This window comes from Balaenoptera ricei, chromosome 1, assembly GCF_028023285.1.
Source record: "Balaenoptera ricei isolate mBalRic1 chromosome 1, mBalRic1.hap2, whole genome shotgun sequence".
NCBI lineage: Eukaryota > Metazoa > Chordata > Mammalia > Artiodactyla > Balaenopteridae > Balaenoptera > Balaenoptera ricei.
The window spans coordinates 17,587,752-17,610,795 of NC_082639.1; the positions used below are offsets into that span (position 1 = coordinate 17,587,752).

General features: G+C 51.3%; 1 protein-coding gene across 1 annotated transcript; it reads left to right on the top strand.

Moving 5' to 3' along the window:
- Positions 1 to 3,402: 3,402 nt before the first annotated feature.
- Positions 3,403 to 8,661, top strand: C1QB (complement C1q B chain). The gene is made up of 3 exons (XM_059895560.1): positions 3,403 to 3,479; positions 6,561 to 6,764; positions 7,949 to 8,661. The coding sequence occupies exons 2-3, from the start codon at positions 6,584 to 6,586 to the stop codon at positions 8,521 to 8,523; spliced, it is 756 nt and encodes a 251-aa protein (XP_059751543.1). The 5' UTR covers positions 3,403 to 3,479; positions 6,561 to 6,583; the 3' UTR covers positions 8,524 to 8,661.
- Positions 8,662 to 23,044: the final 14,383 nt, after the last annotated feature.

Here is a 23,044-nt window from a genome sequence, read left to right on the forward strand (position 1 = left end):
AAGTGTGGAAGCATCCCTTCTTTGATAATGTCAAATTTCAAAGTTTTGGGTGACATGTGAAACCTTTTTCAAGATTTTTCTCAAAGTTTTGAAAGACTATTAGCCAGAACCATGGTGTAATAAGACATAACATCATTCTTCTAAAAAAAAATCTATTTCGTGTGTAGAGTTAAGAAGCTCTTGTACATTTAAGATTTAATAAAATAATTCTAAAGGTGAAACAGTAGTAGTTTGTCCTCTTTGATAATTTTGCACTTTTAGTTTTTACCTTTTAAATGTTTTTCTTGTTTTATGATATCAAATTTTGAAGTGTAATGATATGACTTACCTATATTATGAAATGGTTACCAAAAAAAACTTTTTCTTCTTGTGATGAATAGGATCTATTGCCTTAACAACTTTTATAGAATCCTACAGCTGTGCTCATTTTGGTCTTCTTGTACATTCCATCTTTTGTAATGGTGAGTAACTGGTCATGTATCTATTGGTCATTTGTATATCTTCTTTGGATAAACGTCGATTCAGTTCCTTAGTCCATATTATAGTTTGATTATTTGCTATTGTGGCGTATGAGTTTTTGTTGTACATTACCTGTTTTGTATTTATTTACCTTATAACTGGAAGTTTGTACCTTTGAACAACCTTTATCCTGTATTTCCTCCCACCGGTTTTCTGCTGCTGGGAGCCACAAGCATGATGCATGATTTTTTTTCTGTGAGTTTAATCATTTTTTTTGGGATTTCACAAATAAATATGATCATACAAAAAAAGAAGGGTTTGGGGAGGACAGAGACGTGGGTGGGTGGACGGTCCGCCAGGTGAAGTCAATGCACTAGGTCCACCACCTGGCTTTTCTGCACTTATTTCCTTACAGATCTGCCTCCCTCACCGGACTGTGAGCATTCTTGAGGGCGGGGCCCCTTTGCTACAGGCCAGGCGCATAGTAGGGGCATGGGAAACGTGTCCGATGAGAAGGAAGGAGAGATGAAGACACACACACACACACACACACACACACACACACACACACACACAGCAATAACAGAGGCCAGGGCCTAGGAACTCGGCCCGGTCCGCAGAGTCTGAGAGTCCCTGGCAGGGACAAGGCGGGGGTCAAGGGGGCCGCTCCACCTACAGCTCACCTCCAGCAGCCACTTAGCAGTCCGCCCGGCAATGCCGCAAGTGATACATCTTTCTTCTCATTTCTCTTTTGTTTAAAAAATCAGTGCACCGTTTATGTAGGCCACGGTGTCAGATCAGAAACCTGTACTTCGGAAACGACCATTTTTGTACCATTTTTATTTTCCATAATTGTTTCTTTGTTGTTCTCTCTTTGCCAGGAGAGACAGGCCTTTGAAAATGCCAGCTTGTCTGCTGGGCTGAGGGGAGCTGGGGGAGGGCTTTTAAGGGGGGTAGCAAGGGTGGGACAGGAGCTAGTACGAGGCACCCCAAGGAGCAGGGGGCCTCTTTCAGACCACGGGATGTGGAAGGGTCTTAGGCTTCCCTTCCACCCTCTGTAGGGATTGTCCCCTCTCTATCAGGGATGCAAGCCAGCGTTTTAAGGGTACAGAGGCCAGCTGGCTCTCACTCAGGGGCCGAGGGTCTCCCTAGCTCCTGACCCCTAATCCAGGCATGGCTCCTGTGCCTCCAGGCTCCAAGATTTCTGTCTTCTCTTCAGAGAAATCCCACTACTCCCAGGTTTGCCTTGGGTGCCTACTGAGGGCTGGGCACTCAGCTAGGCCCTGGATATGCGGGGTTACCTCACTGGCCCCACAATCACCCCAGGAGGGGGTGCCCATGCCCCTGACTCATATACGGGGAAACTGAGGTCAATAAACACGCCTGACGCCACATAGCTAGAAAGAGGTAGGCCTGGGATTCAAACTTAGGAGGGGCGGATTCCAAAGCCCGTGCCCTGACCCCCCCACCCTGCTGCTTCCTGTTCTTAGGCTCATTCTGTTTCTACCCCAAATTCAAGCCCATCTTTTCCCATTTTTACCAGCCACCAAATCATTGGAGGGTCTATAGTTGGCTGAACCCAGAGACCCTTGGGTTTTATCACACGAGTCTCTTCTTTCCCTATCACCCTCGGCAGTAAACACTTAATTTCCGCCAAGAAGCATCCACAAGCCCAACGATTTTCTCTCTCTAAGCACAGATGTCAAGAGAGTCCTCCTGACCTATGGCAGCTCCTGGGACTTGCTGAGCAACCATCCCTGAGAGGGGCATCACGTTGCTTTAGACGCAGCCTCGGTAAGAGGGCTGATATCCCGGTGCCAGGGATGCCTGGCTCCAAGTCCTGCATCTGCCACTAGCGAGAGCTGTGGGCTCCAGCAGCTACTTCTTGTGACATTCATCACAGGAGCAATGAACCATTGTGTCCCTTGATGTTTAATACCGGTCTCCCCCAGGAGAAGAGACACTCCATGGGGCAGGACCCAGGGCTGATTTGCTTGTGGCTCTATCGCCAGTGTACATAGAGGTTCATGATAAATATTTGCTGAACAATGCTCTCTCCCCTCTGGGCCTCGGTCTCCCCATATATAAAATAAGCGGCCCGGGCTGGGTGACCTGCAAGCCCCTCTCCTGCCCGAACTTGCTGTGATTCCAGGATCTACAAGCAACAAGCTCCTGCCTGTGCCTATTACAGGCATCAGCTACAGGTCTGCTGGAAGCAGAGGAAGGGGTATAAGTAAATAATGACCACATTTTAAATTCATTTTTCATTATTAGATTATTTTCTGAGAACAGGGAAAGAGCCGGGGTGTAGAAGGGAAAGAAAGCAGAAGAGATGAGCCCAGGAAGAGGAGGCCTGGGACATGGTATGATATTAACAATTAACATGTGCACTGCACTTTACAGTTTACCCTCCTCTTTCTCCTCCGCTATCCCATCTGAGCCCCCCAGTGCAATCTGTAGAGCAAGTGCAATTATGGTCCCACCATATGGCAGAGGAAATTGGGGCTCCCTTGGGTTCCCTTGGCTGAGAATGTTTAGTTGGTAAGTGGCAGAGCCAGCATATGAATCAAGGTTCCTGACTCCAAATCCAGCCCTCGGGCACCAGGCCAGCCATGTTTCCATCTCATTGAGGAACACCCCTGTTCCTGAAGAAATTCATGAGGTCAGGGGCCTTGGCAGGCAAGCCCCCAGGTGTGGACATTCTCCCGGAACAGCCCGTTTCCCCCGAAAGCTGCTGAGCTGGCAAAACCAAACTGGCCACCCACCCATCCTATTTACAGTAAACCCCTCCAGATTGCAGAAACGGGACCTGAAACTGCCTGAGGACAGCAGAACAGGGTGAGAATGGGGTGACAGGGAGGAGGGCCGGCCTGCTGGGCCCCTGGGAGGGGACTGTCAGGGGAAGGCCCTTGTTCTCGCTGGAGAATGGAACTTCCGCTTTGGACTGAGAACAGGAGGCTCCCGGCTCCCCGTCCCACTGCTGCCCAGCCCAGCGGCATCAGAGGACGCCAGGTTCCCAGGTGAGGATGGGGCTCGGCGCCTGGGGGGACTGGCGGGCAGGACCAATATGGCAGAGGGTGGTGATTCCCAAAGGCTCTGCATCCCCTGCCTCAGAACCACCTGGAGTGTCTGACAGTGAGGATTCCTGGACCCAATCTCAGACCTCGGGAGTCAAACTCTCTGGGGGTCAGCTTGGGAGTCTGCTGCCACCTGGGGCCCCAGGTAATGGGGAGGCACCAGGATAAAGGCTTTGGGGTCACCAAGACTGGAGCTGAGCCCTGCTTCTGCCTCTCAGGTGCTGGTGATCTGGGCCAAGTCACATGACCTCTCTCAGCCTGGACGCTCTCTGGGGATAACAGAACCTTTCAGGGCTGCTGTGAGCCCTAAAGGATATCAGCTCAGCCAGCGCTGTCCCCCATGGGGTTTGGATGGGTTTGAATGGGGAGCGGGTTTGAATCTCAGCCACACCAGGGCTGCGTGACCTTGATCGAGGTTCCCGCCCTCTCCACTGCCCAGTTTCTTCGTCTGTGAAATGAGAAAGCAGGGGTGCTTTCCCAGGGGGCTGCTGTAAGGACCAAATTAAATGAGAGAATGTGGCCTGTGAAGTGTTTGGCACAGAGCCTGGCACCTGCTAAGTGCCCAACGCATTGATTATTAAGGGTGTCAAATTGTCGTTGTGTAAAACCTCCAGCCAGATAAGCAGGATAATCCCCAGAGCCACCCTCTCTTGGGAGCGTGACAGAGCCTAAGCCGGTCACTCGTGGCCCTGGTCACACCCACATTTGCAGTCCCCCTTTCCTTGGTACCCAGTACAGCCCCTGGTCTAGTTCAGCTCCTGGTCTGAGCCATGAACTGATTAGGAGCAGACCGAGGGGGCTGAGGCTGACTTTCTGAGCACATGAGCCCCACATCAGCAGGTTTTTCTGGGCTGGCACAGGCCTCATGAGGCAGAGGGGGCAGGGGTCTGGCCACAGCCCCACCATTAGCCAGCTCACTGGGTGATTTGGGGAGGGTTGTTTTCTAATGTTTGCATCTCAGTTTCCTCATCGGCAAGGTGGGAAAATAATCACAACCCACTTCCCTGTGAGGATCAGAAAACCCCAGCTACGGGTCTGAACTAGAGCCCAAAACCCTATGATTCTTCCCCAGCCATGGCCTCACCTGGATCCCCACGGTTATCTTGGGAGATGAGCAGGGACCCCTCTGCTCTCCTATTTTAAGAGCAGGAAACTGCTCAGCCTTTGTGGGCTGAGGGATAATGAGGGAAAGGCTTCCTGGAGGAAAAATGCTTTGACCTGGGCCTGGAAAGATGGAGAGAATTTGGATCTGGGCAAAGGTGGAATGGGCTGCCTCAGAAGGTAATGAGCTTCCCATCACTGAGATGGTACAAGTCATGGACGGAAGGGGCCTTGGCAGAGATGTTATTGAGGAGACTTAACAGTAGGCTGAGGGTCCCTCAAGAAGTTAAACACCGAATTACCATAAGACCCAGTAATTCCACTCCTGAGTATATATTCAAGAATTGAAAACAAGTTTCAAACAAATCCTTGTACATGAATGTTCACATTAGCACTAGTCACAGTAGGCAAAAGGTGGAAACTTCCCAAATGCCCATCAATAATGAATGGATAAACAAATTGTAATCTGTCCATACAATGGAATATTATTAAGCCATAAGAAGGAATGAAGTACTGATCCATGCTACAATGTAGATGAACCTCAGAAACATTATGCTAAATGAAGTAAGCCAGACACAAAAGTTCACAGTGTATATAATTCCAATTATATGAAATATCCAGAATAGGTAAATCCATAGAGTCAAAAAGCAGATTGGCGGTTGTCAGGGACTGAGGGGAGAAGTGGGATTTGAGGGTAACTACTTAGTGAGTACAGAATATTATTTGGGTGTTATTGAAGTGATGGAAATATTTTGGAACTAGATAGAAGAGGCGGTTGTACAACATTGTGAATGTGCTAAATGCCACTGAAATGTTCACTTTAAAATGGTTACTTTTATGTTATGTGAATGTCACCTCGATTTAAAAAAGAAAAAAAGAAGAAGCTAGGCGTTGGATTAGATGAATTTTAAGGTCCCTTCTGTCCTGAGAATCGATGCCGTGGGCACTGGCCATGCTGACCAGCTCAAGACAGCCCAGGGCTTCTTCCTCGTTCCCCGGATCAGAAAGGGGCAAGCACCGTCCTCTCACCGGGGCCCACAGCCTTTGGAGGGACCTGAGAATATTCTGCCAGAAGAGGTGGCCTGGTGCACCGGCAGGGACACCGGCTTCCACGCCATACAGGCCTGGCTTTGAGTCCCGGCTGCGGTCCTTCCTGTGTTACCCTGAGCGAGTGACTTGGCCTCCCTGAACCTCAGTCTCCTCTTCGGTGTAGAAAAATTGGTTCTTCCATGCAGGGCTGCTCTGAGGATGTGACGTGGCCCGCTGTGGAAGCAGCATAGGCAGCCCGAACTCAGAAGTTCTAATGACTGAGAACACTTGGAATAAAATCCCAAACCACAGCTATCAAGACCCTGACCTCCGGTCCTCCGACCCCTGACTCCCCTCTGGCTACACTGGCCTCCCTGCTGATCCTCCACATTCCCGACTCTGTGCTGCCTCTGGCCCTTTGCCCTCCCTGTCCTTTCCTCCTGGAACATTCTTGCCCCAGCTCTGTCTGAACCTTCAGGTCTCGGCCTAAACATCACTTCTCAGAGATGCCTCCCTTGTATAAAAAAACTTTCCTGGTGGGAAAGTCTATAGTCTACAGACTATAGACTTTCCTGGTGGTAAGTCTGTAGACTTTCCTGGTGGGAGGACTTCCCTCACAAAACCAGCCCTCCAGGCACCCTTTCATTTCGGCCAGGGCACTCACCACGGTCTATAACTAGTTCTATTGACTTGTATGTTGACCTGTTTATCGTCTCCCAGACCGTCAGCTCCATGAGGGCAGGGACCACATCTGCCTTGTTCATCAGCGAATCTCCAGCGCCCAGAACAGGGTCCGGGGGATAAGGCACTCAGTGAACACAGGAACAAGTGAAGGAGTGAATGAACAAACCATGGCCGTCACCTACCGCATCTTCCTGTCCTCCCCCCCGACAGGAAGCAGCTGAGACAGGGCCGTGATGAAGACCCCGCGGGGCGGCGCCCCAGTGCTGCTGCCGCTGATGCTCCTGAGTCTGCTCCACGCCTCCCGGGCCCAGAGTGGCTGCACTGGGCCCCCGGCCATCCCTGGCATCCCGGGCATCCCCGGGAAACCGGGCTCCGACGGCAAACCAGGGACTCCAGGGATAAAGGGAGAGAAAGGTACTGTGGACTTTGGGAACAGACTAGTGTCACTGACCAAGGTCCCATCTCTTACCTCCCAAGTCCCAGTTGCCCACCTTAGGGATTGCAAAACACTTGCAAATCCATCAGCTTGCTGAGCCCTCCACAATAACTTTGCAAGGAAGGAATTCTGATTCCCATTTTACAGATGGGAAAACTGATGTCCAAAAGGCTACTGACTTGCCCAAGGGAACCCAGTAAATGTTGAGGCTGAGGCCAAACCATGGCTCTCTTACCACTAAATCCACTGCAGTCACACAGTCCTGGGTTGTTACCTCCAGGGTAGGTGGCTTCGCCTCTCTGAATTGCTATTTCCTCACCTGTAAAATGTGGATAATGATTCTTTTTCAGAGTTGTCACAGGGTTCAAATGAGACTTCCTGCCATAAAACCCTCCTGTAAGATGTAGTCCATGCGTTCATTTAACCGTAGCCTTCCGCTGTCCTCACATAATCTCACAATCCCACAATCCCACAAAATATCATCATGCTCACGATCCCACAAAATATCATCATCCCCATTTTACAGATGAGGAAGCTGAGCCTTGGAGAATGTGACTCAGTCAAGGTGACCCAACTAATAATGGCAGATGTGACATGAGAAACACATCTGCCTGTCCTCTGAGCCCATGTTCACAGCCACTATACTCTGCCACTCTACTGGAAAAGGTTTTATCTTGTGTTCTGCCAAACCAAGGAGGAGTAGCTGTTTGGAGTGGTGGAGTGAGAAGGATTCTAATACTCGCTTCCGGGTTCAGCAAGAAAGAATGCGTGATTGATGAGGGATGTGTGCCGTCAGGGAGGGGGTGGAGAGGGATAGCACGTGTGCCCAGAATTCCTGATCCCTGCTCCAGGCTTAAGCCTGTATGAGCTGGTGAGGAGGGCAGGTCCAGCACCTTCCTGAGGGAGACACCGCTCCCCACCCCACGGGCATCGGTCCCCATCACCGTCAAGCACATCTCAGACTCGGAAAGCTGGGCTGGAAGGAGACTCGGAGGCCCTCCCCGACATCCCGTCCTCTTGTTCACAGATGGGGAGCTGAGGCCCAGAGAAAAGCAGGGGCCTGTCTGAGGTTACGCAGCCAGGCTCCCTGCCCCCCAGCCCAGCTCTTTCCGGGTTCTCAGCGACCTCTGGCCCCCTCATATCTCTTGTCTCTGCCTTCCAGGGCTGCCCGGGCTAGCTGGAGACCACGGTGAGCTTGGAGAGAAGGGGGACCCAGGGTTTCCTGGGATTCCGGGAAAAGTCGGCCCCAAGGGCCCCGTTGGCCCCAAAGGTGCCCCAGGGCCTCCCGGAGTCCATGGCCCCAAGGGTGAATCAGGAGACTACAAGGCCACGCAGAAAATCGCCTTCTCGGCCACACGCACCATCAACAGCCCCCTGAGGCGGGACCAGGTCATCCGCTTCGACCACATGATCACCAACACCAACAACAACTACGAGTATCGAAGCGGCAAGTTCACGTGCAGGGTGCCCGGCCTCTACTACTTCACCTACCACGCCAGCTCTCGAGGGAACCTGTGCGTAAACCTCATGCGGGGCCGGGAGCAGACACAGAAGGTGCTCACCTTCTGCGACTATGTCTACAACACCTTCCAGGTGACCACGGGCAGCGTCGTGCTCAAGCTGGAGCTGGGGGAGACCGTCTTCCTGCAGGCCACCGACAAGAATGCCCTGGTAGGCATCGATGGGGCCAACAGCATTTTCACCGGGTTCCTGCTCTTCCCAGATGCAGAGGTGTGACCTGTGGGTCCAATTCACCCCCTCCCCTGCCAGCCACGCTCTCTTTACCCCCAACACCAGCCCCCACCTGGCCAAAACACACAGTAGGGCTCCATGGATGTTGCTGAATGAATGAGTAAATAAACTTTTCAAGGCCAAGGGGCAGTGGTCTAATTCAAATCTGTGTCCCAGCGACTGGCACATGGTAGGTGCTCAGAAATGTTGCTTGAATGCTGCTTGAATGACTGAACAATGAATGAATGAATGAGCTCTGAAAGCAGAAGCTCTATCTAGTTGCTGGTGACTGGAGGGCCAGACTTTGTGTCCAGTTCTGTGCCAGACACACAATGGGAGATGGGGAGGGAACACCATCTGTTGAGCACCTATAAGCTCCAAACACTGGGCTAGACCCTTTCCCCCTTCTCTCATTAATCCTCGCACTCATCCTTGGAGATAGGTTAAATCGTGCCCAATTCACAGAGGAGAAAACTGAGGATCAGAGGGATGAAGGGGTTGCCCTCGATCCCACAGAAGAGCTGGGAGGGCAGGTCTGCCCACTGATAACTGAGACCTCTTTCAAGACAAGGCATCTAGGCCCCTAAAGGGGTATTCTCTGTGTAACGTCACAAACCTCCATCCAAGGGATCAAGGAGCCCTTCTTCAGTCTTAAGTGACCTTGGAATCAAGACCCTTCCCCTTCTGATTCTCACCACATGCTCTCCCTCCCAATGTCTTCCCAGACTGGCTCAAGCTCAGCCATCCAGTCAGAACACACGTCACTCCCCTGCTCAATAACCTTCAGTGGCTCCCCACTGCCAAATGGACATAGTCCCTGCCCACGAGCCTGGCATTCAAGGCTCTCTATGGATTGACCTTCCTTCCGTCCTTCAATCCTTCCTCTCCTGGACAAAGAATATCTCCACTCCAGACCAGATGGGCCCTTTCTGTCTTCTAGGCAAGACACATGCTTTCCTGCCTCGATGCCCTTACTCTCACTGTTCCCCTTCCACTCTGCCTATCTAGCCATCCTTTAAAACCTCATTCAAGCCACACCCTCTCCCTAAAAGCAGACCATGCCAGTCCTCATAGCTCTTACCCCTCCAACCTCCTCTAACCCCATTTCTCAACTGTTCAAGTCTGAGCACACACTGCCTGCATCTAGCATTTCACTCATGCTCACCCCGTCTCCCCAGCTAAGCTGTGAGCCCCTTACCCTGCTCATCTCTGAACCCTTCCCAGCCCTGCACCTGCTCTCTGCAGCCCCTCCTACTAGTCCCACCCACCAAGACTCTCAACCAATCCTGACCAGAGGTAGAAGGGATTTAAAGCACTTCAGCCTATCACATAGGGTTATGGCACCAGTCCAGCCTCCTGCTTGGCTAGGCTGTTTCTCAGGATTCCGTTCATTGGGTGCAGCTTCTGCCCTATCTCCTGGGCTTCAGGCCTGCCCCCAACCTCAGACTCTTCAGAGGGGACCTGGATTGAGCCTTTTCACCAGGGGCTGGGCCTTCTTTCTCCTACTCAACCCTTTCAGTACAAATTCCTACTCAACCCTTTCAGTACAAACTGTCTGCCTGGTCTTTGTGTCTAGTAAGAATTGTTATAATAATAACAACCACACCACGACTGAGTTACTGTGTACTTAGTGTTTTGTGTGCATTAGCTCATTCAATCCCCACCACAAACCCTGGGAGGCACATACTATTATCCTCATTTAACAAATAAGAATCTGAGGCTCAGAGAAGGCAAGGGATTTGCCCAGGGTCACACAGATGCAAGTATACAGCCAGGATTGGAGCCTGCTTCTGTTTGTCTCAAAGCTCTTGCTAAATCTATAGACATACCACTCCTTGCCACCCTCTCCTGCTGGAATTCCCTCTGCAGTCCCCCAGCCTCTCACCTGAACCCATTCGGCCTCAGGAGTCCACGTTCCCGAGCCTCTACCGTTGGGTCTGTCTGTACAGGGTTACACTTCACCCCAAGGGCAGATCTGTTTGCTGGTGGTGAGCACGTGCAGGGCACCCCAAGTCGCTGCAAGGACCCAGGCAAAGCCGGCCACGGCCAAGACATCAGAGCTTGTCTCTAGTGCTGCCTCAAGCCGGCTGGCTTTCCTGCAGGACTTGCCCTCCTCTGACTCCTGACCCGTAGACCCTGACCCTGCCGCCTTTCCTCCGTCAGATGCCTACCCTGACAGCACTCTGAACAGTGCCCCTTTTGTGCCTCCCCTCCCAGCTTCCAGATCTGCCAGAAATCCAGGGCTCTCACTGCGTGTTCAGCCATGCCCACTGCAATCAAACATACCTTGCTTTACACAAACATTAACATATCTAAACACTTTACCTTTGTTATTTCTCTTTCCCACCCTGTGAGGAGGGTTGTCAGCTCTGTGGAGAGACGGTTGAGGTTTCATCACAGGAACCAGGACCAAGAATGATGGGGGGAGCCTAGAGGTGACCATAGGTGGGTCTCGGGATTTTGCCTATTCCATCACTGTCCGGACCTGCCTTTTCCCCTTTGCCCCTTCTCAGCGGGGATGGGGTTGAAACTCAGATCTCCTGGCTGGGCTAGCAGTTGGGCAGGGGAAGGAAGGGAAGTGGTCTTCTCAGGCCTGTGACCCTTGACCTTCATGCACCCACCTTGACTCTGACTCATAACCCTCAACATGCCAGAGTCCTTTTAGTTTCCAGACTTTTAAGAAACCTCCTAGAAATAATTTACCAGAAAAGGAGGGACTTATCAGGAGAGGCCAGAGGACCTACAGGACCCAGGAGCAGGTGGGACAGCCCAGTCTCAGTGGACACGGGTGCCAGACCGGGGCTGTTGTGTTTCCCACCGGGACCTCTCAGCTCTAAGCCTCTCTCTGCAGATTGGCCCTCTTAACTGTTAAGGGCAAGTGGAGAAAAATGGATGCCCCCAACAACAGCCTTGACCACCAAGTCATTCCCCTACCCCTCAAGGAAGTAACATAGAGACTAACGTCTCCAATTCCCAGTTCCCAGGAGAGGGGATCTGATTGGCCCCACTTGGAGCAAGAATACTCCTGGCCCAATCAGCTGAGGCCAAGAAGGAGCAGGCCTATAATAATAGCAGCTCATGATTATTGACCTAAACGCCCAGTGAGTATTCTCCCCTGTACTAGCCACAACAAGCCTAAGGGGCAAATCTTTTAATCCTGTGGTTGTCAAACTTCAGCAGGCATCACAATCACCACGAGGGCTTGTTAGAATTTGCATTTCCTGGGAATTCCCTGGTGGTCCAGTGGTTAGGACTCTGTGCTTTCACTGCCGAGGGCGCAGGTTTGATTCCTGGTCGGGGAACTAAGATCCCACAAGCCACAAGGTGTGGCCAAAAAAAAAAAAATTTGCATTTCCTAAGAGTCCCCACATGCTGCTGGTGCTGCTGCCTGAGGGACCACACTTTAGGAACCACTGCTCTAATTTTATTGCTCCCATTCTATAGATAAGAATGTTGAGGCTCAAGGAGGGGATGTTACTTGCCCATGTCACACAGATGATTCAGAATTTGGATCCAGGGACTTCCTTAGTGGTCCAGTGGTAAAGAACCCGCCTTCCAATGCAGGGGACATGGGTTCAATCCCTGGTCAGGGAACTAAGATCCCACATGCCGCGGGAAAAATAAGCCCGCACGCCACACTACTGAGCTCGCGCACCTCAACTAGAGAGACTGCGTGCGGCAAAACTACAGGGCCCACGCGCTCTGGAGCCCACATGCCACAACTACAGAGCCCGCCCACACGCCCTGGAGCCAGTGCGCCACAACTAGAGAGAGAAAACCCGCACGCCACAACTAGAGAGAAGCCCGTGCGCTGCAACGATGAGCCCACGCACTGCAAGGAAAGATCCCGCCTGCCTCAACGAAGATCCCGCGTGCTGCAACTAAGACCCGATGCAGCCAAAAATAAATAAATAAATAATAAATAAATAAATCTTTTTTAAAAAAATAGAATTTAGATCCAGGCCTATGTAACCCAGGGATCCATGTGTTAAACTCTGTGCCCTTCTGCCCAGACTGCAGGGTTGGCTGGGAAGTTCCCAGAGCAGCAGCGTGGGCGGCTCCACGGTGTCTGCCACCTCCTGGCTACAGTGCCCTATCCTTGATTCTCCACCTCCACCCTAGTCCATCCAGATGGGTGTGCCCCTCCCAGTGACCCACAAGCTTTGAGCCAATTAAGAAGAGAAAAGGAGGGACTTTCCTGGCGGTCCAGTTGTTAAGACTCCACGCTTCCAAGGTTGGGGGTACCGGTTCAATCCCTGGTCAGGGAACTAAGATCCCACATGCCATGCAGCCAAAAAACAAACAAACAAACAAAAAACCAAAAAACAGAAGAAGAGGAAAGGAGGGTGAAAGCAAAGAAGGAAGGTGGGGGCTTGATAAGTAATAATAATAACAGCTCACAGAGTACCCGATGCTTGGTGACCTTTACAATCATGTCCCCCTTTCACAGAGGGAAACACCGAGGCACAGAGCAGTTAAGTGGCTTGCCTGATGTTACACAACTAGTAAGTAATACAATGAGCATTCAACGCAAGGCAGTTTGGCTTCGGAGTCACTGCTCCCCACGGCAGACAGGAGGCCCCTGAGGGGAAGTGTGGTGTGGCAGGTGAGGGCACTGCCTCTTGAGTCAGACAGACTTAAGATCAAATCCTGCTTGAACTTTTTACCAGCTGTGCGACCACATCAAGTGACTGCCCTGGTCTTCTATGTTACCTGCTTACAAACAAACGATGCAGTGTGCACGCTGGTGTGTATCGGTGATTCGTCTCTTGGATTAAATTCCTCGAAGCAGATTCCCTAGGGGAAAGGATGTGTAAACCTTGAAGCCTTTGAAATGTGAAAGGATTGGCTGTCAAGGCTGAACACACCAGGCCAGCTCCAGGCTTGCTGCCACCAGGGGGGAGCAGACACCAGGAGAAGGACAGCCTGGAAGAGGAGCTGGTAGACGGGCAGCTGAGATGCGACCTGGAGCTCCTGCCTCCTCCCTCCCTTCTCCCCAAGCCCATCCCACTCCCTGGGTGGGCTACAAGCTTCTGGGGTCGGGCTGAGCATCAGCTTTGAAGATCCAAGTTCCTCTAAACCAGGGTCTTCAAAGTGTGGCTCCAGCATCAGGATCACCTGGGAGCGTGTTAGAAATACAGGTTCTCTGTCCCCACCCCAGATTGGGCGAATCAGAAAATCTGGTGATGGGCCCCCACATTCTGTGTTTTAAAACAAGCCCTCCAGGTGATTCTGATGCAGCTAAAGTTTGAGAATCACTGCTATACACCAGGGGCTGCCAAACTTTTTCTGTAAAGAGCCCGATAGGAATTATTTTAGGTTTGGTGGCCATACAGGCTGGAAAGAGCATGAAAACAGCCACAGACAATATATAAATAAATGAGCATGGCTCTGTTCCAATCAATCTTTAAGCACACTGGAATTCGAATTTTACATAATTTTCAAGTCACAAAATATTTTTCTTTTGATTTTTTTCCAACCATTTAGAAATGTAAAAACCATTCTTAGCTAGCAAGCTGCACACAGTCTGTGGGCTGGATTTGACATTCTGCTCTAGACCCAGGTATGGCTCCAGGCTTGGAAAGGGAAGAGCAGGAACTTGAACCCAGAACTGCCTGATTCCCAAGCCAGTTCACCTTCCATTAGGCTAGTCTGCCAGGCTCCAACCTTGGGACATTGACAGGAAAACTCTCTGGGCCTCATTGTCTTTGACTGTAAATTAGGCATTGCAATTCCTACCCTGAGTGACCAGAGGCACTGGGTCTCCAATTCTGGTGGGCAACGAAATCCCCTGGAAACTTGCTGGTGTCTAGGCCCCGTCCCAGAGGTTCTGATTCCGTAGGACCTGGAAGCCCCAGGAATCTGCACTTTTCTCAAACACCCCTGGTGATTCTAGTACAGGTGGACCTTTGCTCCCAGTGAGAAGGCTAAGCTGCTAGACATGAAAGCGGTGACCAGTAGTAGCCCAGCCTCTGCTCACAGGAGTCAGTGGGCTACACGGGGTTGAGGAAAGAAGGGAAAACAAATTTCTTGTCTGTTGGGACCTACACAAAATGAGAAACGCAGTGAGGGAGGAAAGCCTGGGGGCTCAGGAACCGGAAGGACAGAGAGGCTGTATTCAATTCCCACCTCTGCCACTTAAAGGCTGTGTGTTCTCAGGCTAATTACTTAACCTCTCTGAGTTACAGTTCCCTCATCTGTAATATGAGGGTGATAATCATATACATGCCAGAAATCTGATGAGGGTTAAATGGGATTCTATGGGCAGAGCCCCTGGCATGCAGAAAGATCTCCACAAGTATTAGTTATAGTTATCAATGGTGGGCTGTCATTGGAACTGGGGTGCTGTGATGGTGCAGGGCTCCTCAAACTCTAATGTGCACAAAACCCACCCAGGGTCTTGGTAAAATGCATTTTCTAATGCAGCAGGCCTGGGGTGGGGGCTGAGAATTTGCTTTTCTAACAAGCTCCCCGGGGAAGTTGATGCTGCGGGACCAGGGACCACACTTTAAGTGGCAGGGTTAGGGGCCCTGGTTCAGTCTGTTGATCTGCCGTGAACTGGATTTCTCTCAACCACAGGCAGCGGTTATCACGGGAGCTGGGTATCTGGCAAGCACTCAGTGATGGACCTCTTACTGTTATTGTTGCCATTGTGGTCATGTGATTATGTTCTGATGAGGATGGTGAGCAAGTACGCAGGCAGACACAGGAAAGGATGAAGAGCGGAGGGTCCATCTCCCCGATGCTGAGCACCCCTTGCTCCGAGCACTGCGGGTCTGGCTCCTGTTTCTCCTCCACGTCCTTGCCTTTCTGGTCTCCTGCTGACAACGGGCACCAGGTGCCCTGCCTTTCCCCCCACTACCCAACACACACACAAACACACACCCTCCTTTCAGAGCAGGCTGCGAGCTGCGTTTATTTTTGCACGTAGCCAGGAGGCATTCTCATAGACAACCCTGTTGGCCAGATGTAAGAGAAAAGGGTGTTTGTTCGAGAAACCCAGCAGGGCCCACCCAGGGAGGGACACCCACAGTGAGGGGACCTGGCAGAGCAGGAAGTGCCCTGGATGGGAAGCCAAGAGCTCCCAGTTCCAGGCTGGCCTCGGAATCTGACTTAGTGTGTGACCTCAGACAAGTTGCTACCCCTCTCTGAGCGTCAGACTTCCCCACAGAAGGAGGGGCTAACTAGATCAGCTGCATTAGACCCACCTGTGACAGAGATTCTCAGGCCCGCCCCAAGCCTACGGATTAGGAACCTTAGGAGGGCTTGTGACACCCATAGGAAAAGGGAGAAGAGTTATTACCGGGTCACTGACCAGGGAGGACACAGTGGCCAAGTCCCCCAACATACCTCAATTTTCCAGCATCCTCACCTATACAGACCATAGCCAGGACCCAGAAGCAAACAAAAGAGGCCAGAAACAGACATGTCACAGCTCAGAGAGCCCAGAAGATTCATGTTTATCAAATGAATGAGTGAAAGCACATGTGTGTTAGTTAACTAATTGATTGATGAATATTTCTTACTCCAGAGAGTACAGGGTCTGGAGACAGATATACATAATATAGGCTCAATAAATAGTTGTTGAATGGAAGGAAGAAAGGCAAGATGGAAGGAATGCCAAAATCGTGTCCTGCCCAGAATGAGAGGGAATGCAATAATGTGTTGTAGGCCCTTGGGACAATTTCCTTGGGAAGACTTGACGTTTCCAGGGGAAACAAAGACAGGCAAGCAGAAGAAACTCAACTGAGATCATGAATGTCATACAGACATTAACCCATTTAATCCTCATGACAATCCCCCCTGCCCCCTCCCTGATGTGGGCATTGTCACCCCCATTCGCAGGCAAGGAGACGGGGGCTTATTCCCCAATAATGCAAAGAGAACTGAGCCCCTAGCGTCTCCAAAGCGACGCACCAGCAGCGAGTGGGCACATCTGATGGAACATATTTTCTTGGAAGCCTCCTTCCTCACTTCTGTTCCAGATCTTCCTGCCTCCCCTACCTCATTTTCACGTTGTCTTTTGCAGATTCTTCTCATCTGTGCCTCTTGTCAAGTATTTGTCCCTATAAACTCTTACAGCATCCAGGGGAGCAGGGAGAATGTAAACAAGCCGTCGGCAGAAAGAGGGCAGAAGAAACAAAGTACAGTCCACGGAGCCCCTACTGTGCATCAGGCACCTTGCCCGATGCTTTGTGCACATTCCCTCATTGGCTTCTCACAAGAGCCCCACCTGGTTCAAATCCAGCTTTGCCACATTCTAGCTGGGTGACCTTGGGAAAGGAAGTCAGCTCAACCCTGAGCTTTTGTTTCCTTGGCTGTAAGATGGAGCTGTATTGGCTAATATTGGCATGAACGCTAAGTGAGCTAGTGCGTGTAAAGCACCTGACTGGTCTGTAGTAGGCACACAATCAAGAATGGTTTTTATAAAGAACCACATTCCACACCTGACACACAGTAGATCCTCAACAAACGTTGGCATCTGAGAAATGAGACTATTGCTTGTTGTAGGGTTCGGAGAAGCTGCAAGAGGCGAACAAGCTTTGCACGCAGAAAAGTCCGGTGCCCACCTTGGGACAAACTTCCCTTTCTCCCCCCAGCCTGGGTTTGCAGCAGGCATGTGGGCGGCACCGCAGTGTGGGCTGTCTGCAGACTCCGGCTCCTGAGTTCGCACCCCTCGGGGCAGCTCTCCCCACAGGCACAGGTTTCCTTGGGAGAGACAGCTGGGCCCTTGTTAAAAAGTCATCTGCAGACCTTGTTTAGAACATGTCAGCTAATGTGATTAAAGACAGGACATAAATGTCAGCCTTGCGGGGACCCGCCCCAGCTGGTTTCCAGGGAAGGAGACCTGAAAAACATGTCTTCATTCCTCCTGTTTCTCAGTGCTGGAAACCTGTACGGGGCCTGCGAGGGGTGGCGAGCGGGACAGTCTGCCCCCAACCAGGCCCAACCACAATTGTTGTGACCTGGAGTCACCTATGCCCTTTGAGACTTCTTCCTCATCTATAAAATAAGAAAAATAATCTATGTGCCACGGACTGTTAAGAAGAAAAGGATAACATTTTTAAGGTACCCAGGATAGTGCCTTGCACAGAGCAGGTGTTCATGGCAACCAGGAAAGTAGAGACGTGGACACTGGGGAATTGAGCTGCACACTTTGTCTGCAGAGATGCTCAGAGAATGTCCCTTTAGCTGGATCCAAGCTGGTAGGGACCTTGAGATCCTTAGCGAAAGACATTAAAAATAGATAATGGGAGCAGAGTAAGATGCAGGTGCACTGGTTCCAGAGTCATTGACTCACTGTGACCTCAGGTAAGTGACTCTACTCTCTGGGACTATAAAATGGGGGGCTGATCCCTGGTCTGTCCAGGCTCTTCCTTCTGGAGCACCGTGATGAGGCTGAAGCCTGGCCTGCCCATGTCCTTGCTGGCCCTGGTGGACAGGGCATAGAGCTACTGAGATTCTGATGCTCCCTAGGCCTGGATTTCAATCCTGGCCCCCTACCTCACCCAGGCCATGGGCTGTGGGACTTCAGGCCAGTCCCCTCATATCTCTGGGCCTCCATGTGCCCATCAGTAGCATTGGGCACAAGTTATGGCCAGCCTCTCAGAGACAACCTGATGCAGAGAAAGGGCACTGGACTGGGAGCCAGAGACCTGGGTTCAAGTTCCGGCCTGAACATCCACTTGGTGTGTGGCTTTCCCTCTTGAGCCTCAGTTTCCCATCTGTAACATGAGGAGGCTGGACCAGGTGATCTCTGGGCCACCTCAACTCAGGGACATTGAATTTCTTTCAGGAAAGGAAACAATGGTTGGGACTGGGCTGAGGGGAAAGGGCAGTTTAATGATTAACCAAAGGGCAGAGCTGCATGCGGGGAGAAACCCCTGGACTCTCTCAGAGTCCCGCAGCCAGGCTGAAAGATAAACCCAGAGCAGGGAGTGAGCTCACCAGGCTGCAGCCCCAAGCCCCAGATAAAGGTGGCACTGGGAGACCTGCGTCCCAGACCTAGGAATGGTGGAATGAGGACAGAGGAGGGGAGTTGAGCTTCCTTCTCACCAACTGCTTCTTAACGTCAGAAGAAGAGAATACTAGCAGCTGGCATTGACTGTGCTCCTCATTTGTTCCAAGCTCTGTTCTAAACGCTTCCTATATCTTAACTCTTTTAATTCCCATGAGGCAGGTATTATTATTACGCCCATTTTGCAGATATGGAAACTGAGGTACAGGGAGGTTACATAACTTGGCTAAGGCAGAGCTGGGACATGGACTAAGAGAGTGTGTCCCCTGAGCTGCACTCCTGAAGTAATGATGATGATAAATCACTTAATGTGCACCTACTGTGTACCAGGCTCTCTGCTAGCTTCTGTACAGCATGATCTTCATTAATTGTGACAGCCTCTTTATGAGGAAGGTGTTTCATTAATCATATTTTGCAGATGAGGAAATGAAGGCCTAGAGAGATGAAGTGCTCCCCAGAATGTGGCTGAACTGGGAATCTGACCCAGATCTGTGTCCAGGGCCTGTCACCAAGCTGGACAGGACTCCTCCCCAGAAACCCTGAGGGGGTTCTAAAGCAGGTGTCAGGAGGAGACACAGCCATGGCTGTGTGTAATGTGACAAAAGCCCTTCAGGCCCCACTCCGGGGCCAGAGAGGAGGGGGCCAGGGTGTGGCTAGGTGGCAGGGACAACCCCACGAAGGAAGTTTGGGAGCTTCAGAGAGCTGTTGTGAGCGTCATCAGAGTTGTGGACGCAGGTCTCTCTATCGAGCACCTGCTGTGTCCCAGGCACCACACTGAATTCTTTGTATTTATTGTCACTAGACAATAAGTTCTTACCTGTGATGTAGGTACCATTGGTCATCATTCCCATTTTATGGATAAGGAAACTAAGGCACAGACGAGTGGAGTCACTAGTCCAGTGTCACATACTTAGCAGGAGCCAAGCTCAGGTCTGTGGGTCTCAAAGCCAGTGCCTCTTCCACAGGGCACACTTTCCCATCCAAGTTCAAGTGTTCAAACCCCTGGCAAGTGCACGGCAGCACGGTATCTGGTGCATAGCAGGCACACTCAGAGTGGAAGCCCGCCCTGTGCCCTCGTAGCTCCCTCCCAGGGCCCTTAATGGGTTAACTTCCCGGAGGCCCCTGGTCGTCCCTGTCAGTCTCCCATCTTCTCCCCTGCATTATGAGGACCAGACCCACTCCTTGCTCCGGGCAGCTGACGGGTTCCCTGTTCAGTGGTTCGCACTCCAGATATTAAATTACTCATAAAATATTTGGCCTGTCCCCAAAGCGACTGCCGCCTCCTCCCTGCGCCCGCCGCTCACCTCCCACTACAAGGTCAAGTTCTTCAGTGGAGGGGTGAAGCACTCAGAATATGAACCGAACTTCATGTGGAATTAGCCTACGATGGGGTGTCAGAGAGCCCAGGAAGGAGGCTCTGGTAGGGTTGGGATTTTCCAGGAGAAGGGATCCTGTCTGTGACCCCCATTCTGGGTTCCCAAGCCTGGCCTGAGCTAAGAACTGCTCCCCCAAATCCCAATACTGCAGGGTATGAAGAACCCAGAACTTCTGACCACCCCAATGCTCTCAGGACAAGGCCAAGTGTGACCTGGAATAGGTTCCCATTGTCTGAGGGGCAAGTGGTCTCTCCTCTCCTCCTCCCTCCCCCATTCATTTGTCATGGCAACTCCGGGGGTGGGGGGAGACTGGACCGCTCAGCTCCTGGCCAGGCTACCCAGTATGCTCTGCTTTCACCCAGTTTTCTCCCTCGTTGCCCTTCGGCCGGCAGGGGGGTGGGGCCAGCTCTGCCCTGTCACCAGCCTGCAGAGGGTTCACATCCAAGGGTCACCACCTCCAGTCCCCAGTCTTCAGGCAGAAGGTTTTCCTGCACAGGCCTCAGGACCAGGATTTGTATGAATGTGGTTTGACAGAGAATGATTTGGGGGGTCTCTCTGGAGCCCCGTGGAGTTAATGAGGTCAGTTAAGCCCTGGGATTAGAAGGTCGGGGTCATGGGTACAGCCCGTGTTTGCAGGGTATCACCCCACCCCACCCCTAGCTCCCACCAGCTGTTTCAGAAATGCCTAATGCTGGTCGTCTAGGGAACTGGTGAAGGAGTGTGGCTGAGGTCTGGCAACCCCATCCCAAGTACCCACAGTCACAATCCTCAGGGACACACCCTGCAGCCTGGGCTTTGTGGACCTCGCCTCTTTCTTCCTGTCTAACAGAGGACACATTTTCATAATAGTAATGCCTGTTTTAGCAGGCTCTCATCACCTAGGCCTGGGGTTTCATAAATTCAACACCCAAAGGAACTGGGTGTGGCCTTTGTCATAGCTCCTCCATTTGGGGTACACTGCCACCAGGTGGCGGCAGTCACTGCCAAGGTTTAGGGTTTCGCTGAGATTCCAGAAGGTGATTTTCCAGTTTACGTCCTCTACCACAACCTATAAAATGTAATCCCATTGCTTGTTTTTTTTTACTTTTATATTAAGGTTACAGGGCTTTACCAATAGCTGAAGTTAAGCAGGCTTTAAACAAACTCTACATTTTGGCAGTATAATAGCAGCACAGTCTCTGGAAGAACCAGACTGCCTGAGTTAAAATCCTGGCTCAGCCGTTTGCTTGCTGTCTAACCTTAGGCAAGTTACTTACTCTCTCTGTACCTCAGTTCTTTCTCAGCAAAATGAAGATGATAAGAATTATCTCCCTCATAGGGCTATTGCAAGGACTTAACGAGTTAATGCACATGAAGTGCTTAGAACAGTGCCTGGCACAGCATTAAGCTCTAAAAAAATGTTGGTTATTCATATTTAAAGATGATGCATGAGAGCAAAGTTTCAAAAATAATTTGCATCCTGAGATTCACAGGCATATCTTTCTCTGCTTGGTCTTTTATCTGCTGATTCGTCTCAGGGCTGCACTGCTTAGACAACCATAATCTGCCCTGATGCCGCCTCCAGCTCCCTCAGCCCCACATTCAAGCCCGCATCCTAATGCTTTACCTCCTAAGTGTCTGTGGCGTCTGTCCCTTCCACTCCAGACTCCTGCCACCTTGATCTCACTCCTGAACCTCTACAACTGTCCCCTGCCTCTCGTTCTGCTCCCCGAACAGCCGATCTCACTGCAACCATGTGATTTTTCTAAAATAAATCAGCCCTGCTCAAATGCCCTCCGTGGCTCCCCGGCACCTCCAGGATAAAGTCCAGCTCTTTAACTGAGAGTCCTTCTCCCCGACCTTTCTCTCCAGGCTCATCTCCCTCCCCCTGTTGTCAGAATGCTGTGCTCCTACCCTAGCAGCCTCCTTGCCCTTCCCCCAAAGCCTCAGGCTCTCTCAGGCGCTATGGCCCGTGCAGGAGCTGTTCCCTCTTCCCCCATCTCCGCCCTCCCCCCACCCCCTCCACCTCCCCACCCCCGCCTGCCTAGCTCCAGCCTGCTCAGCCTCAAGATTTGGCTGCTGTCTCTGCTCTGGGAAGCCCTTCCTGATGCCTCTGCAGCCTCCAGACAAGATGGAGACCCTTCTTGGGATGCCCGACGGGCCCTGTTGTAGACTATCTGTATCCCCAGAAGATGCCCTGCGTGCAGCAGGTCCTCTGTGAACCTCTGCGGAACAAATGCAGGATGACCACTCTGTCCTATTCAGTCTGGAATGTCCTCTTTCCCACCTTCTCTGTTCCAGTACCTTCTATTCATCCTTCCAGGCCTGGCTAAATGTCACCTCCTCCAAGAGCCTTGGGTAACCCTGGCCCCCATTTCATCCCTGCATGAAATATTTTACTCCGTCCTCCGGCAGGCAATCCCAGTGGGAATGAACTCGACACCTATAACTCTATGGCTGTATTCCCAAGGCCCTAGAACAGCGCCTGGCACACACCCAGAGCTCAAGAAACATGTGTTGAATGAAGGAACAGACAAATGACCAGGATTACAGTCTAGATCAATGGTTCTCAACCGTAGTGATTTCACCCCTAGAGGACTTTTGCAATGTCTGGAGACATTTTTGGTTGTCACAGCAGTGGGGAGGGGTGCTACTGAGATCTAGTGGGGAGAAGCCAAGAAAATGGTTAGACATCCTACCACTCTCAGGATAGCCCCCACATGAAGGAATTATATGTCCCCAAATGTCAGTAGTGCCGAAGCTAAGAAACCCTGGTCTAGAGCTTATTACATACAAATCTGTCCCCCTAGCACACTGAGGACCCTCAGAGTGGAACCTCAGCTTATTTCTCTGTTTGCTCAGCACCCACCAGAGAGCAGGCACTCAATCAACAATTATTTTTAAAAATAAGTTCATAGGTGAGATCATTCCTGTTCTTTTCTCTGCCCAGCTACCACCTCTCACTTGGAGCTTGGCCTCAAACGGGGCTCTTCCTGGGTCTCCAGGCTTCAGTTTGCCAAGTCCCTCCAGTTTCTCCTGGCCTCAACCTTCCTTTTCTCAGGTCCTCCTGGTCCACACAGCTATGTGGAATAAGCAAGCAGGAAAGGGAGACCACATTTTCAAGAAGGCAGGGAGCTTTGTTGGGCATTGTGGG

What these genes read in the sequence shown, in the direction of transcription:
- C1QB (XM_059895560.1), top strand. Translation starts at nt 6,584, where the DNA reads ATGAAGACCCCGCGGGGCGGCGCCCCAGTGCTGCTGCCGCTGATGCTC. An exon ending in AGGGATAAAGGGAGAGAAAG is followed by an intron (nt 6,765 to 7,948) that starts GTACTGTGGACT and finishes TCTGCCTTCCAG; the next exon opens with GGCTGCCCGGGCTAGCTGGA.